Source organism: Leucoraja erinacea, chromosome 29 (genome assembly GCF_028641065.1).
Source record: "Leucoraja erinacea ecotype New England chromosome 29, Leri_hhj_1, whole genome shotgun sequence".
In the NCBI taxonomy this organism is placed as follows: Eukaryota; Metazoa; Chordata; class Chondrichthyes; order Rajiformes; family Rajidae; genus Leucoraja; species Leucoraja erinaceus.
The window spans coordinates 17840026-17857996 of NC_073405.1; the positions used below are offsets into that span (position 1 = coordinate 17840026).

General features: G+C 40.8%; 1 protein-coding gene across 2 annotated transcripts in view; it reads left to right on the forward strand.

Moving 5' to 3' along the window:
* Positions 1-17971, forward strand: part of kdm4b (lysine (K)-specific demethylase 4B) — a 280148-nt gene that overhangs the window by 200317 nt on the left and 61860 nt on the right. For both annotated transcript variants that reach the window (XM_055658796.1, XM_055658797.1), the window contains 3 exons: positions 1180-1601; positions 3114-3234; positions 15892-16070. In XM_055658796.1, coding sequence (XP_055514771.1) covers positions 1180-1601; positions 3114-3234; positions 15892-16070 — 722 coding nt within the window. The remainder of the gene's footprint in view (positions 1-1179; positions 1602-3113; positions 3235-15891; positions 16071-17971) is intronic.

A 17971-nucleotide genomic window follows, 5' to 3' on the forward strand; every position in this document is an offset into this window, starting at 1 on the left:
TCCCAGGCCATAACACCCCCACCACCGTGTTTCACACATGAGGTAGTATGCTTTGGATCTTGGGCAGTTCCTTCTTTCCTCCATACTTTGCTCTTGCCATCACTCTGATATGCGAATCTTCGTTTAATCTGTCTAGACCTTTTTTCTAACTCTTTTAAGTACTTCTTGGCAAACTGTAACCTGGCCATCCTTTTTTTGCGGTTAACCAGTGGTTTGCATCTTGCAGTGTAACCTCTGTATTTCCGTTCATGAAGTCTTCTGTAGACAGTGGTCATTGACAAATCCACATCTGACTCCTGAAGAGTGTTTCTGATCTGTTGGACAGGTGTTTAGGGATTTTTCTTTATTATAGAGAGAATTTTTCTGTCATCAGCTGTGGAGGTCTTCCTTGGCCTGTCAGTCCCTTTGCAATTAGTAAGTGCACCAGTGCTTTCTTTCTTCTTAATGATGTTCCAAACAGTTGATTTTGGTACGCCTAATGTTTGGCTGATGTCTCTAACAGTTTTATTCTTGTTTCTCAGTCTCATATGGCTTCTTTGACTTTAATTGGCACAACTTTGATCCTCATGTTGATAAACAGCAATAAAAGTTTCCAAAGGTGATGGAAAGACTGGAGGAAAGATTTGGTGCTGAGAGCTTTCGTATACCGGCATTAAGGAGGCAATTAAACACATGTGAGAAATTACAAACGCCTGTGAAGCCATGAGTCCCAAACATGGTGCCCTGAAAAGGGGGGACTATGTACAAAGCCAGCTGTAATTTCTACCTGGTGAAACCAAAATGCATAAAAATGGCCTTTAATAAAACCTGACAATGTGCACTTTAACCAAATGTATTTTTTTCTATTACAAATCTCAAATTGTGGAGTACAGAGGCAAATAAATCAGTGATGAGTCTTTGTCACACGCATTATGGTGGGCACTATATGTATTGGAAGGGTTCAGAGGTGCATGGGCCAAAAGCAGGACCCTCAGTACTGTACTTGTGTGTCTACTACATTTATCCAATACTACCTTGGGAAAGAGCTGCTACTGAGCTGATATGATGCATGAAATAACCCGTCCTTGACAGATGATCTTTTACTTTCATTGTATGCCTAATTTCTATAGCGTTTGATTGTAAATGAGTGTGAAAACTATTACAAGGTCTCAATCTACATTTTTGTTTTTCTGTGAACAGCAAATGGCAAACCACTGAAATCATATTCTCGTTCTTCAAAATCCAAAAATGAAAAGAGAAAGAAAAGGGTGGAACCAGACACAACAGCAGCTACCTCAAGTGATGGCACCGAAGCCAGAGCAGAATCATCCCGTGCAGATTCACCCACTGCATTGGCAACTATGCTGTCAGAGAGTTTTGCTGCTGATGCAGAATTTATGCCCAGAAGTCAACCCACCATGATGTACGTACTCCCAAAATCAAAAAAGGTGATCTTTGACAAGATGCACATGTCCTGCCAGCAGGCCTTCGAGCGGTTCGCCACCAGGAACAAAGTGGCATCGTGGAAGGAATCAGAGACCAGCAATGAGGGAGCAGCAATGGAGGAGGAAGCAAGTGACCATGAAAGTGTTGACGCCACTTTTGAAACTACTGATGTACAGGTACACCAAAGAAAACATTTAATTTGTGGATTTCAATTAAAAAAATCCTCGCGAGTGTCATATATCCCAAAACGGAACAATGAGATTCTTACGAAAATGCTGGAGAAACTCAGCGGGTGAGGCAGCATCTATGGAGCGAAGGAACAGGTGACGTTTCGGGTCGAGACCCTTCTTCAGAGGTGGGGGGCGGGAAAAAGAAAGGAAGAGGCGGAGACAGTAGGCTGTGGGAGAGCTGGAAAGCGGAGGGGAAGGAGGGAGAAAGCAAGGACTACCTGAAATTGGAGAAGTCAGTGTTCACACCGCTGGGGTGTAAACTGCCGAAGCGAAATATGAGGTGCTACTCCTCCAATTTGCGGTGGGACTCACTCTGGCCATGGAGGAGGCCCAGGACAGAAAGGTTGGATTCGGGGAGGGGGAAGGGGGAGTTGAAGTGCTGGGCCACCGGGAGATCAGGTTAGTGCGAACCGAGCGGAGGTGTTGGGCAAAGCGATCACCAAACCTACGCTTAGTCTCACCGATGTAGAGCAGCTGACATCTAGAGCAGCAGATGCAACAGATGAGGTTGGAGGAGGTGCAGGTGAACCTCTGGATAATAACACATGTGCTAAGTTTTCAGCCATATTGCCCGCTTTTTCTTTATCCGAAGCATATTGTCCTTCCATATCAATCTGTACCTCATTTAAGAAGAACACAGTTAACTTTGAAAATCTCTGCTCATTGCATTTTTGGATGAACTACGCCAGATGCGTTTCTGTAAAACTCATAATCCCATTTCATTTTCATCTTTTAAAGTGGTGAATGTGGAAGAACTGCATGGTGTCCAGGGATGCAAAGTCATATTCTGAAGGCTGCATTGGCTCTGAATTTTAAGTTGTCTTTATATAGTCCTAATAGTTGAAAATATTACACAGGCCAGCAGGGTGGCTGTATTTTTCAATCAAGACTGCTAACACACATACGTTTATAACTATTTGTAATCTTAAACTTTTTTTCATTACATTTGTATTAGAATATAATGGGATAAATATTTCTGAGATGAATACAGCTTTTGGTAAATGCAAGAACGTTTGTAGGTATAAGGAACTGTAGATGCTGGAATCATGAATAAAACACAGTATTGGAATAATTTGGCGGGTCAGGCAGCATCCCTGGGGAACATGGATAGGTAATGTTTTAACCCATCTTCAAACCATTGTTTTTCAATGAAGGAATAATTCAAATTAAAAATGATCAAATTAAAATTGATCAAAAAGTGTCATTTATATATAAGAAACATGTTACTTATAAGTATGTTATCAAAGTTAAAGGATAGATAATAAACAAGCTAATTGCAAAGCAAAAACAGCAGATGCTGGAAATCTGTACCACTCTGAAATGTTTCCAGCATTTTCCCTTTATATTTATGACTCTTCTAAAAGAATTGCTTTTCAACACGTGTTTTAGTCACTGTAGTATTAGGCAAATCCAAATCTGTGGATTATTTCTTGATTCCTAATCTCTTGACTATTTCAGTTGCCTCCAGTTTATCCAAAATTGAAGAAAGAGATCACTAAGAGTCGACGCCATCCATTCAGTAAACCACCAGCTAGATCGCCGTTATCAGTTGTCAAACTTGAACCAAGCAGTGATGAAGGTGAGTGAACTTGTTTTTAACCAAAAAAATGGAAAGCACAGTATTTGTTGAATATAGAATGCTCAAGACTTTGTCAAACTCTTTGTGCACCCATAACAAAAATGTCTCGGAATAGTTCTAATCTCAACCATACCCCATTCTTACCAATTTACTCATCGAGCAATGTTCAATCCTATAATTCTTATCTATGCTTTATTATTATTCCGTCTGTGTAATCTCCTCCATTCCGGTAACCTTCAAGATTGGTTGTGCTTCTCAAATTCAGGCCTCCTGATCTCTTGCAAACCATTGGGTCAAGATTTAGGGTCACTTTCTCTCAAGTGCAAAGTTGCAAGAAAAGTGCAAGTTGGAGAAGTAACAGAGATACTTTGTGGAAAATCATGAGTTTGGATTACCGGTGAATGGAGAATTTATATATAGTGTGAAGACTAGAGCTGATTGAATGGTAAAGAACAATGGAGACTGGATTATTGGTAAAGATTTTAACACCAAGGAAATGAAGGAGTATTGTGACTGAGGAAGTAAGGTATTGGAATTGAGTCAGCATGTGAAGGGAAATCATTTATAGTTTGCCTTCGAAGCAGTAAGAAAATCAGTTGAAGGATGAGGGAACACAATATTAAGATGTAAATGCGAGTTTAAGGAAGAAAGTAAATTTGCAGTTTGGCTATATAAAAGAGGTAGTGCAGGGTTCCACGCTTGAAAGCAATACGTACTGGAATTCAAACAAATTAGACCAAAGTATGGTTGCGAAAATAAACATTTGGTACATTAGATCAACTTGCTTTTCTCAAAGTGTTGTCGACGTAGAAGAACTTGAGCTATCAAACTCGTGTGCTATCAGTCTGTGTGCCTCCGCCAAAGTTGAACATCCCGAGTCTCAAATACTGATATTGATATTTTCATTGGTTCAATGAAATAGTTGAACCAAGGTTTAATAATTTTAACCATCACTTTGCAAGAGAACTGAGATTGTAAAATTTGAGGATTGCATCTGAAGGAAGCTGATGAACATGGAGTTGAATAAGTTCGTAAAAATAAGTTTGGAGGAAATATTATATGCTATTTAATCATTCTGAAGGTCATATTGAAAACATTCTTGCATATTATTCTGGCAGATCAATATTATCCTTAATATATTTTGATCAAGCAATGCACAAACTAGTGACGTTCTCATTATTGTTATTGGTTTCATAGTTTGTGCTGTAATGTAATTGGAAATTATGATATGCACATCAGTTTATGGATTTGAAATATATTCCAGGCACTCCCTGACTTGCGTAATATGCAATTTATGTAAACTCACACTTGCATAAACTATGCAGAATAGGTGATGCCGTTTCCGGAAAGACCTTTGTTATTGCAACGGGAGAATGTAACCCTTGCTGCATAAATCGTGGAATGTCTGTAATTGCATAATTCTAGATAAATCATTTAAAACTTTTTAAAACCATTGAAAAGATTATCGTGTATTCCCAGAGCATTTCTCAAAGAAAGTTCCTGCGAGTGTCATTGTGATAATGGCAAATAATATGTTTCTGAAGTGTTGAGTAAAGATAAATCTTTGCCGGGCTGCTGAGGAAACTCCCTGCTCTGTGAAATAGACCCATGGGAGCTTTTGAATGGAGCCTCACTTGAATAGAATTTCCAAAAAGGAGCATATCTGATAGTCCAGCACTGCCTTAGTACTAAACTGCATTGTTAGCCAATTTTTATTGTGCTTAAATTCTGCTGTGTTGCTTGAACCCACAATCTTCTGACTAGGGTCAGTACCATCAGATATTTTTAAAGAGGAGATAGATAGATTCTTGATTAGTACAGGTGTCATGGGTTTTGGGGAGAAGGCAAGAGAATGGTGTTAGGAGGGAGAGATAGATCAGCCATGATTGAATGACGGTGTTGACTTAATGGGCTGAATGGTCTGGTTCTGTTCCCTATCACCTTTGACCTTATGATCAAGTGCGGCATTATACTGGACATGAGAGGTTGAACCATCGAACCACAGAGGGAGGGCAGCACAGTAACACAGCTGGTGGAACTGCTGCCTTACAGCTTCAATCCTGACCTTGGGTGCTATTTGTGTGGTGTTTGCACATTCTCCCTGTGACCGTGTGGGTTTCCTCTGGGTGCTCTTATTCACTCCCACATCCCAAAGACGTGTGTGTTTGCAGGTTAATTAGCTGCAGTAAAATTGTCCCTCGCGTGCAGGGAGTGGATGAGAAAGTGGGATAACATAGTGTGATCATGTGATCGATGATTGACGTGCTCAGTGGGCCGAAGGGCCTGTTTAGATGCTATATTGTAAAGAAAACTGAGTGAATATTAAAAAAAATAATCAGAACAATTTTACTTAATGGTATCATTAGATGTGCTTGAGGGATAATTTTTCTTTGAGCTGCTTAATAAACCATGGTTACCACCGAAGTGACTTGTATGATGTTAGAAATATAAAGGTGTGGAAGGAGAACAATTAACTGGTGACCCTGACATGTGAGAAAGCCTCTGGATTGTGCATTTATTACAATTTTATACCATGAAGGAAGCGGGCCATATCTTAGATACAAAATGTGAAACATGGCTAACAGATTTTGGAAGAATTCAAATAAGCTGATTAATTTCCTGATGTGTAATGATATTACTAATATATATTGTGCAATTTTATTTTGTATCGCTGCATGTTTTAAGTTGTGGACGTCACAGTTGAATTTTACAGCAATTAAAGGAAGCGTGTTAACTCAAAATAAAAGATCTGCAGATGATCAGAGCGTGACTACTAACTTTAAACATCATGCAACTTGTGAATTTGCTGGCATATGATGGAAATGTCAGCTCTGTGGTTTTTATCATTTGTAATTTAGCCAATGCAGTGGGGAGGCTTTTCATTACAAACATTTTTCCCTTTCAACCAATAAGTTAGTAACCTTTTGCGTTTAAAGCATGGCAATTGCCATGTTAAAGTTGACCTTTTGAAGAATTGAATAGTTGTAGCATTGTAGGCGTGAGCTTGAAGAGGCTAGAATGAAGTAGATTGCCTGCTGTCATTCACAAGTTGATCTCTATCCATTTTATTTAGTCAGCTTTTCAAAGGTCACTCCTGTACGTTAGATTTCAAGTATAACATTTTACAGTTTGTCTTCCATTCTTTTACCCTCTTCAAAAATAAATTGTTGACTTTACTCTCTTATCTCTAAAGGGCCTATCCCACTGTACGAGGTAATTCAAGAGCTCTCCCGAGTTTAAAAAAAAAAATCAAACTTGTGGTAAGTACGTAGCGGGCAATTTGGAGCTCGGGATGTCTCTTAGCGGCTCATAACGCTAACGGCAGGTACTCGGGGAAACGCGATAAGCTTGTGAAGATTTTTCACCATGTTGAAAAATGTCCGCAAGAGCCCCGAGTACCTACGAGCGGCTACTACCGTAATTCTCCGAGTTCGAATCAGGGGAAACTCGGGAGAACTCTTGAATTACCTCGTACAGTGGGACAGGCCCTTTACTCGTTTATTAAGTAATTTCTGCTTACCTATTATGCATTGTAATGTTTTGCCAATGAAGAAAGAACTGCAGATACCGGAAAAATCGAAGGTAGACATAAATGCTGGAGAAACTCAGCGGGTGAGGCAGCATCTATGGAGCGAAGGAAATAGGTGACGTTTCGGGTCGAGACCCTTCTTCAGACATGCATTATAATGTTGTAAGACATTGTAATGTTGCAAGGTTGTGTGCAAGTTCCTACTTGACTGGGATCTTGCATGTGCCATTTGTTCCATGTACCCTGAGTTGTAGGGAGAGATTTGGCAGGCTTAGAGTGCAGGAAGTTGAAGGGTGATCTCATTGAGGTATATAAAGTTGTCAGGGGAATCAATAGCAGAGTTTTTTTCCCTGTGTAGGTGAATCTGGAACTAGGGGCAAAGGTTTAAGGGGAGAGGGGAAAGATTTTATTGGAAACTGGGAGGCAACTTTTTCACACATTGCATGGCGGGTATATAGAACAAGATGCCAGAGGAAGTAGTTGCGGCAGATACAACTTCAAAAATACATAGAGAGAGAGCTTTAGAGAGATATGGGCCAGGCACTTAGACAGGATATGTTGGTCAGCATGGACTCATTCTGCCAAAGGGCTTGTTTCCATGCTGCCTGGTTTGTTGACTGGCTTTTTTTTCAAGAAGATTTGATTGAATGAATTAAACCTGTGTGCATTGCTTGAGGTAGATCTAAATCTTAACTATCTTGGCAAAATGCTTTTGTGCAACATGCAGCTCTATTTTCACACCCATTTGTTCACTTGATTCATGGGTGACATAGTGGAGCAGTGGTAGAATTGTTGCTTTCCAGCACCAGAGAATCGGGTACGATCCTGATTACAGTTGCTGTGTGTACGAGGTTTGTACGTTCTCCCTGTGATCGCGAAAGTAGAGTGATAACTGAAAAATGACAAGCCATCAGTTCTGCAAATTAGTTTCAAAGTCTGCTGAGCAATCCAATGAACCCCATTCTTTTACCGAGACACCATTCTTTAGTGCTGACCAGTGAAAGGGATAATATGAAACCTAAATAAATCACAAAACAACTAAGGCAAGTAGCATGCAACTGGATAAATCTTACCATCTGACTTTGAGTAGATATATTCTGGTATATATTCCAACACCTAACTTATACAGGTTTTCTAGCCATTTGAAGGTGTTTTATAGAATGAACAGTAGGAAAAGTTTAATTTGAATTTAATGTGTTCTGTTGTGACTGCTGTCCTCCTAATGCAATCATGTTCAGTTCAGTTTGCTTCAGTTACTTGTCAGATAATGAAGCCGTCCTTCCAGCTCCCTTGTGGTGTTTGTCAGTAATCTTGATGGATTTTTGTACATGAACCAAAGAGATGATATTTGCCTTTAGGGAGCGATGGGTTCATTAAAGCAGGAATGTCGAGTGAATATCCCTAGCTGGGATCCTGTATGCAATTTCATGCTCTTTGTTGGGGTTTATTTGTTCTATTAAAGAAAACAAATTACTCACCAAAAGCTGCCTGTTTGCTTTTTCCTCTTAAATTCTTACAAAGCTATTGAAATGTCAATGGATATGCAGCACATTTAGAGGTTTAACCCTCTACATCACACATTTCCTACATTCTGAACACTGGAGTAAAGTACGGCATTTTGATCAGCTTTAGGAACGTGCCTGCTGGTTTTTTTTGCCACTGACAAATCCTGACCAGCTTGACCCTTGAAGGAGGGTCCCAACCATAAATGTTGTCTGTTCATTTCTCTCCACAGATGCTGCCTGTCCCACTGAGTTCCTTCAATACTTGTTTTTTGCTCCTGGAGGTGCTCCAAGGTCCAGGGTCATCCACACTAACCACTTACAAATAGGCCAAAGCACCTTATTAAAAGCAAAATAGAAATGAAACCTAATATATTTCGCGGTCAAAATCATTTGATTAACTTTGTGTTTCTGTTAAAGAAAGTCTGGGGTTGACTTACCACACCAGATGCAGGCAAGCATTTGTCAAGGAGCTCTGTGGGCAATCAAAGCAATTAAGGTTGGTTTGGCGACAGATTGTCAGCGTTGTTGTCATTTTCCCCATGGTTTTGGTTTTGAAAGACAGTTATTGATTCAAGGATCATGACTTCCAATTACCTGCCTTCAAAGTCACTTTGAGCAGGTCAACAGGGGCTGTCATTCCAAGCTTCTCAGGGTGGTTGAAACACATATGTGTAAGCCGCTTACCACTGTGTGAGAAAGGGCTTCACGTCAATAGACTTTCTCATCTGGCAGATCATCCAAGAACAGCCAGAAAAATAACTATTTAGGGATGGCAATTGGCATCACTTTCATCATTAAAAACCCAAAATAATACAGGTTCATCTAATACTCTGGGTTTTTTAGCTGCGATGGCATTATGCATTTTATTGCATTTAACCTTTTTCATACCATGCTTAAAGTGAAAATCTCAAACTATTTCACACTGCATAATATACAAACTGCAGAGAGTGACTTTAACGTTACTATTTAATTTCAGGCCCCAATGATCTAAATTACAGCAATGGAATTGTATAAAGCTTACATTTAGCCATGTAACCTAGCTCCCTGTTGTATACTTATCTATTTCAATAATATCTGTGTAGATTGATGCTTCTCTTCTCTCTCGCCCCCTCTACTTCTCACCATCTTGCCCCATCCCTCTCGCCTACTTCAATGCCCCCTTTCATGGCTCTGGTGCATTTACCTCGCAAATGTCACTTGTCTTCTTCGGTTGGGGCATTCAGTACAAATGTCAGAAAGTCATGTTGCACCATTATAAACGTATAGTTTGGCTGCATTTGGAGGATTGGGTGCAGTTGCGGTTGCCCCATTACAGGAAGGATGTGGGGGCTTTGGAGTGGGTGCAGAAAGGTTTTACCAGTATGCTGCCTGAATTAGTGGTTATTAGCTATGAAGTGAGGTTGGAAAAACTTGGATTGTTTTCTCTGGAGCAATGGAGGTTGAAGGGAGACCAAATATAATTTTATATAAAGTTACTAGACTAAGTCGGACCCGTTGGGTCCCAGCATCACACGGAAGGGCTGGTCACCCAACGCAATATTCCACCTCTCCACCATTTCCAATATTGCTGGCCAATGGGGTGGGGGCTTTCTGTTGAGCTAGTATGGGTGTTGTGGGCCGAAGGGATTCTTGGGCTGGCAGCTCAGTCACTGAGGCCAGGCAGCTCAGTCACAGAGGCCTGGCAGTACAGTCACTCATACCTGACAGGCTGGCAGCTGAGAAACTGCCAGAAATTTTGCCTAAAACAGGTGACAGATTGTGAGAGAGAAGGGGGAAAGGGTGGACTGAATGGATTATTGGGCTGGCAGTTTAGTCACTTACGGCTTGTGGGCTGGCAGTTCACTTACTCATGGCTGGTGGGCTGGCAATGCAGTCACTCACGGCAGTTCAGTCTTACAGCTGTGGGCTGGCATGGCTGGTGGGCTGGCAGTGCAGTCACTCACGGCTGGTGGGCTGGCAGTTCAGTCACTTACAGCTGGTGGGCTGACAGTTTACTTACGGCTTGTGGGCTGGCAGTGCAGTCACTCACGCCTGGTATGCTGGCAGTTCACTCAGTCACCCCACCTACCCCCCCCCCCCCCCCCCTACACCCCCCCGCCCCCCACTCTGCTCCTTCCCATTCCCCCCCCCCCCCCCCACACGCATTCAGTCCATCTCCCCACAACCTCCCCCCGTGCACTCTTAGTGGCCCTCCCACAGAGCATCCATTCCTGCCCATTAGGTTCCCATTGTGATGAAGAACACGCAGGCATGAAAAGTGGAAAAAGGATGTATTAAAGTTTAAAATGTGAATGACTCTTACAATATAAGAACAATTTAAGTGTTAAATATGATAATTATTAAGTTCTTTCTTGTATTGTCTCTTGTTGCTGCTCACTGTATCTTCATGTCTCTTTGCTCTTGATAAAAAAGAGACAATTTAAATATGGAGAGATTGAGCGGTCAAATTTTAACAAAGAATATCTGAGAATTTATCTCAGAAGTCATCATTCAACGAAGGACTCTTTTAATGACACCATTCTTGGTCGATGTTCCATCCTTCAGGAAAACTTTGAAAGAAAACTTACTTTTCCAAACACCACTCGTAAGTCTGGAGGGTTTTTTTAATGATAAATTTAGCTACAGAAGCATTTTCCTTTTTCATGTAAAAACCCATTTCAGAACCATGGCCAATTTTAAAATTTTACAGCCAGATTTATCACTTCTGAAACTTTTTAGATACCAAAGGAATCAAGAAAAACCACAAATAATGCCTTACTGTTGATGAAATGCAGTGAGCAAAGGCGATAATTCCCAATATTTTCAATCTCGTATCTGCACGGCCAATGTTCGCCAAGCACTTTAGCTGTTGTTGTCCCTTCAGCTCTCACTTCGCTTTACCTTAATTTCTCTTCACTTTTGGAATTCTGAAGTAGGAGTGATGTCTCTCTCACACACACACACACACACACACACACACAACTGACACACACACACACACACACTGACACACACACACACTGACACACACACACACACACAAACACACACACACAGACTCACACAGACACACACACACACACTCACACACACTCACAACCAATACTAAAATGCCAAATAACTTCAGAACGTGGTAAACATACAGTGTGTAAACCGAATGATTCAAACGTTTAAAGCCTCCTGTAGAGGCTGCTGCTGCTGAAGCAAAATCGTGCTTTAAATAACGTCCAACAAACACACTCACCATAGACAGATCAGTCAGCTCACTTGAATAATTCAATGGCTTCTTCTGCACTCAGCGCCATCTTGACCTCACCCTCTCTCTCTCTCTCTCTCACACACACACACACACAGACTCGCGCACACACACACACACACACAGATTTCAATAATGTTAAGGGGGAAATTTAATGAGATATGGGGGAAACGTTGCTCATATGAAGTGGTGGGTGCCTTGAAAACACTGTGTGGTGGATGTAGATGCTATAGTGGCATTTAAGTGGCCTTTAGATAGACACATGGATACACAGGGAATGGTGTGATAAGGATCAAGTGCAGGTAAAGAGGTTGTATTTAGCTGTATGGCACAAAATTTGGACAGCGCTACACTGTTCTATATTCTAAAATATACGTATAATGTTTTAAGCATCTTTGATGGCAATGGTTCTAAACAATGTTATGGATGTTATTTCATAGGCTGATATTTAATTAGCTCATGCAAACCACTGAAAAGATGGCCTTGTCTGACATGTAATGCTTCCCTTAAAACATTTAGCAATATTAGAGACAGGAAAGATCCAGAAAATTGGCTTACTTATTCAGATGAGGCAGGTTTCCTACTGTCATCTCCAGAGAATAAAGCTGTCAAGATACTAATGCTGATCTAAAGTCAAATCAAACAAGTTGCTGGCAGTTTTCCTTTGCAGGTCAGAGGCTATTGAGAGCAGGTGCATTGGATATCGCTTTAATCCTGTATTTTACTGAATTGCCTGCAGGTAAAATTAGGGTTTGGAGAAGGATGCTTATGGTTTAGTTAAAATGGTTCTCAGCCATGTCATTGTGTGCTTTGGAGGCTGCAGTGTGATCTGAGTGGAGTGCTTTACATTTCTTTGATTGCTCTAGAGATTCATAGGCAATTCTACTTTTTGGAAATTAAAAGAGTGAGATATCTTGTACTTTTATAGTGTTTTACATCAGGAATTCCAGTCTGTACAGTTAATGTAACAATTTAATCTTTCATCTGAAAGACAGCAGCTGACATGTTGGTTTGGATTTTGTGCTCAAAGATCTAAAGTGTAATTTAAAGCCACATCCAACAGATTAGATAGAGAATACTGTGACCAGGACACTTGTAATATTGACGAGGTTCTAAGATGGAATCCTGCCTCTTCCCATATTATACCTTTTCCCGCATTAACTGGGTAGATATATACAGTTATCAAAAGCACAATTTGAAATGAGCATGAAAATAAACATGATTTAAGTTTTTTTTTCCCAATCTTTGGGAATCTGGACAATAGAAGCAAGGCCATCATGTATTGGCCATTGAGGAAAGTGCTGTTGAGTCACCTCTAATGCGGTCCTTTTGGAACCTCTGCAGTTTAACAGAAAACACCATTTGTTACTAGATGGAGAATGACAACAGAGCTTTGATCTGATCTATTTTTTTTGAAATGTTTTGACTTTGTTTATTTCCTGCTGTTTAGCATGCATATGGTCTTGTGTTGCAGCTTTACCAGGATGGCACTATATCTCTAGGTACATCTAGTGTTGCTCCTGATATTCCCTCTGCACTCATTGAATTTGGGTTGATCCAATTGCTGGATAGTAATGCTAGGCCATGAATCTTTAGATTGTGTTGATGTGCATATCTTCTGCTGCTAATAGACCGAGCATCTTATAGATATCCAATTTGGAATCTGTCCACTTGTCACAATTGTAGTGCCACATAACGCCTTTCATTGATGATAAGGTTTATATTGCAAAGGACTGTGCAGTTGCCAGTTATGGACAGATGGATTCATCTGGCTCGAAGGGTCGAATGGCCTTCTGCACCTATCTTCTATGTTTTTCTATGGCCAGATTGGTCAAAACAAGTTCAAGCAAGTTTAAAATTCATATTGGCTTCCTCGCTACAGACTACAGGTCCAATATGGCAACCATATCTCCAGAATTCAGCCAGTGGTGGGGCTGCCAAGATGGTGATGGACATCGAATACCTCCACCCATTCTGTGTCATCCTCCTAGAGATATTTGATATTAAGGAACATTGATTCATCAATTGAGGATGGAAGGCAGGAAATAGTCAGGAGGTGGTCTTCTTACTTGTGCTTGACCAGAGATTTCTTGCGTCTGAGTTTAATGTTGAGTATTCTCACGGTGCTCCCACCCACGTCTATGTCACTCTGACATTTTATCTTTTACTTGACCAAGTGTGACCCGTTGGGTCCCGCTCTCCCAACGCAATATTCCATCACTCACCCGTTTCCCCAACGCAACCCGTTCCTCCAACGCAATATTCCACCACTCACCTATTGCCCCCTACTGCGCAGCTTATTTTCCCTCATCCCCCAGCACTCCCCCCCCCCTCTTCTTCATCCTCCCTCTTCTTTTCCCTCTCCTCCTCCTCTCCTCTCCTCCTCTCCCCCACTCCCTAAGGAACAAATCATCCACCACAATAATTCTCAATATGGGGGCTCCGCAAGGATGTGTTCTCAGCCCTCTTATTTACTCCTTGTACCCACGACTGTTCAGCCATGTACAAATCCAATTCAATTTTCAAATTTGCAGACGACACCACCATTGTGGGCAGGATATCAAATAATGTTTAGACGGAATATAGGAAGGAGATCGAGAGCCTCGTGAGGTTCCAGAGAGCAGTGCTGAACTACTATCTACCTCCTTGGTGACCCTCAAACTATCCTTGATCGAACTTTGCTGGTTTTACCTTGCCCTAAACGTTATTCCCTTACACTGTAAATGGCTCAATTGTAACTATGTATTGTTTTACTGCTTACATGATAGCACGCAACAAAAGCCTTTGACTGTACCTCGGTACACATGACAATAAACTAAACTGAACTAGATAATTAATGCCAGAGTATAAGAGTCAGGAAGTCATGATGCAGCTTTACTGGACTTTGGTAAGGCCGCATTTGAAGTATTGCATGCATTTCTGGTCGTCCCATTACAGAAAGGATGTGGAGTTTTTGGAAAGAGTAAAGGAGAGGTTTACCAGAATCATTCCTGGATTAGAGGGTATTAGCTACTGGGAGAGGTTAGACAGTCCCAGGATAGAAAAAATCTTGAGATGAGAGAGCATAGCTTTAAGGTGAGAGGAACAATGTTTAAAGGATATGTGCGGGACAAGTTTTTTTGCACAAAGCATGGTTGGTGCGTGGAACATGCTGCTGCAGGTGGTGGTTGAAGCAGATATACCAGTGGCATTTAGAAGACTTTGGGATATGGATATGCAGGGAATGGAGGGATATGGGTTACATGCAGGTAGATAAATGATGGCCTTGGCATCATGTTCGCCACAGACATTGTGGGCTGAAGGGCCTGTTCTTGCGCTTTCACTAATCACTGTTCAATGAATTAATTACCAGGCATTGAAACAGCTTCATTCTTTGTTCCCTTACTCACACATCTTCTGAATGGCCCACTGTATACTTTCTCTTTTAGAGTGCCCCCAATCTCCTTGTGTTTCAGCATAGAAGGCATTCTTAGAGTAATCCTATACCCCCCAAAGTCCTGCAAAGTATTAGCTCTCCAGTTCTTGTACAATTCCCCTCTGAATGTACTGATTGATTGTATCGTTACAGGCAGTGAGTTTCTATCCTCTGAAATTCTCTATCCAAGTCCCACTTTTCTGTCACAGTTCAGTCCTTCTCAATGAACTTTGAGTGCAAGCTGTTGTGAGAAGCTAAATGTTTAATTGCTAATCTTTTGTTTAATTCACAGAAGCTCCAGGATCTGACTGCTCACCTGCAATAAATAATATGTAGCGAAGATATAATTAAAAAATCTGAGAGAAAAATTTAAATTATTGAAATTTAAGTTACTCAGTGAATTGTAATTGGATTGCTGTCCAGCAGAACTGGAAGTTCAGTAGATAGACACAAAAAATCTGGAGTAAAATCTGGGTCAGACAGCCCCTCTATAGAAAAATAAAGGGTGGCGTTTTGGGTCGAGATCCTTCTTCAGATCAGTAGTATCAGTTCAGTAGTTTCTTGTTAAAGAATTGATTATTTATTTGAAGCATTTGATCAGTATCCACGCCTTTTCTTTTTTTTTAAAAGACGAGAAATGTTGGGTAGCCCAAACAGATCTGTAATCATACACGTGTAGCGATTTTCCATATAATGCAAGCAGTGGGCAGAGGCAATGTTTCACGTGATCTAGAAACCATAGGTTTTTGTTCAAACTGTACTGTTTTTATTTGTTCCATCTACATGGAGTCTGTGGATTTGCCATTTGGTGGCTGCAGAGAATAGTAATGCCATATTATTAAGTTTAAGCACAGCAACCAAAAATATTACCTTCATTTGCTGAAAAGTAGCCAATATCATTTTTGGACTGGATACTGGCAATCATGTACATAAAGTGGTACGATTAGTATTGATTTGCAATTATCCCCCATAGAAATGCCCGTTTTCTCCAGTGAAGAAGATCAAACTGAATCAGAGGCTTGGAAGACGCCGCTCACTCACCTTTGGCAAAGTCAATCATACAACTTTTTGGCAGAAAGGAAGTTTAATGGATCTGCTGCACTCACTGAGCCATTCTGCGCTATCTGTACGCTATTCTATCCCTACTACCAGGTAAAGAACTTCTTTGCACACTTAATACTGATAATGCTGATCCGTATAATTTATTGATTATATTGGTTGTTGTATATGTTTGATCTTCATTCTTTAAAATCTGATTTTAACAAGAGATTGCAAGTGCTGGAATCTTGAGCAATAACAAACTGCGAGAGGAACTAAGTGACTCAGGCAGAATCTGTGGAGGGAAGTGGACAGTGCGAAGATGGGTCATGACCCGAAATGTCGTTTCTCCGTTTCCCTACCCTCTGAGTTGCTCCAGCAGTTTGTTTTTTGAACAGGAACCCTTTGCCACTTAAATGTGATTTCAGAAGATGAGAGTTGCTATGGCCTGGCTCGCAATGCTGAGTAGATGAGGAATTTGGTAGATCTGATCTTTCCACATAATGCCAAGGAAGTACCTGTGCTTTAAAACAGAGCACAAAGGTCCCTTGTGCACAGAGATTTTCAATGGTGCTTGCATTCATTGTCAACAGAGTGGTGTATCTCCTTGGTGATAAACCACACGGTGCATGCTGCTCCAATGCAATGGGTCTCTTTGGCTTCCTTGTTGACTGCGAAAACATGGGCTCCGAAGACAAAATGGAAGGAATAAATATGAAAGATAAAACACCCTAAACAAGATGCATTTAGTCACTCAATACAAATTACATTTTTGAAATGTTATTTCAAGAATTAATGTTAAATTATGCAAAGTTCAAATCTGTTTAAAATTAAGGTTCAAAATTAACATATTGTGAGATGAATACTAATTAGCCATCTAGAAGTCATTCTGGTGTTTTGGACCAAGGAAAGTACTTGTGCAGTTCAGTGAAGTAGAAATGGAGAAACTCAATTAGAGAAATGCATTGTATTGTGACCTAATTGTTTGTAATTAACCAATTATCCACATCTGTGAAAAACCATTACATTTTATAAAGATTGGCACCAAAGATTTGTCTTTACATGGGTAAATCAAAGATCATAGGGCTTAATTGAGCTTTACATAAGGCAGGCAGTAAACCTTGACGTGATTGTTTATAAGTAGCAATATGATTTGATTCGCTCTTCATGTTCCTTTTTTGACCTCTATGAAATGTGCAAAGCAGGGCATTTCAGACTCGGCTTTTCTGGAAGCAATTGAACAAGGAATATCAGTTCATGTTGGATCAACCATATTCTTCAAGGGAAAAAAAAAGCATAGTCAAAAAAATGGAGATCCAAACTTAACAAAGTTGTGATGTTACTGTGTTTGAGAATTACAGGCTACATAGAGAAGTTGTTGGAATTTGGATTAGATGGGTAAAATGACTTTCCTGTCCTTGTGCTTTTCTGACAAAACAGTTTTGTGCATCAGAATCCTGGCTTCAAAACCACATGTTCCACCACTGGCTGAGCTCTTACATTGTGCTGGTTGCAGGATAAAGGTTTGAGCAGCTTCCACATTCAATATCGTAAAAATGGCTGAGCCAGTTGGGATCAATAGATCAGCAGAAAGAGTCCCTTGGGAGACCCAGCCCAGGATCTGCATAGACTATTCCAGATGTTTGGAGTCATTGCTAGTTTGAAGTCTGTGCCTGAAGATTGCCTGATGGAAATTATGCTCATGGCCAACTGAAGGACCACCCACAGCTCCAAAATCCAAGCAAATTTGGCATCCCCATTGAGAGTGGTGAATATGCCCACAACCACTCAGTCCCGTGAAGCCAGACTGAGGCTGGTGAATTAATCATAGAGGTCCACAAGAGAGCTCCGGCTATGGCTTGTAGACGGTCCAGGAATTAGACGATACTTATAGCTACTATGGGAAGGTCTGCCATGAACACTTTGGCCTCTCTCCCAGAACAGTATGCAGCAAAGTTGGCTGACTTTGCTACTGTCTTCTCATTTTCCAAGATATTTGATCATCATTTTCTTAT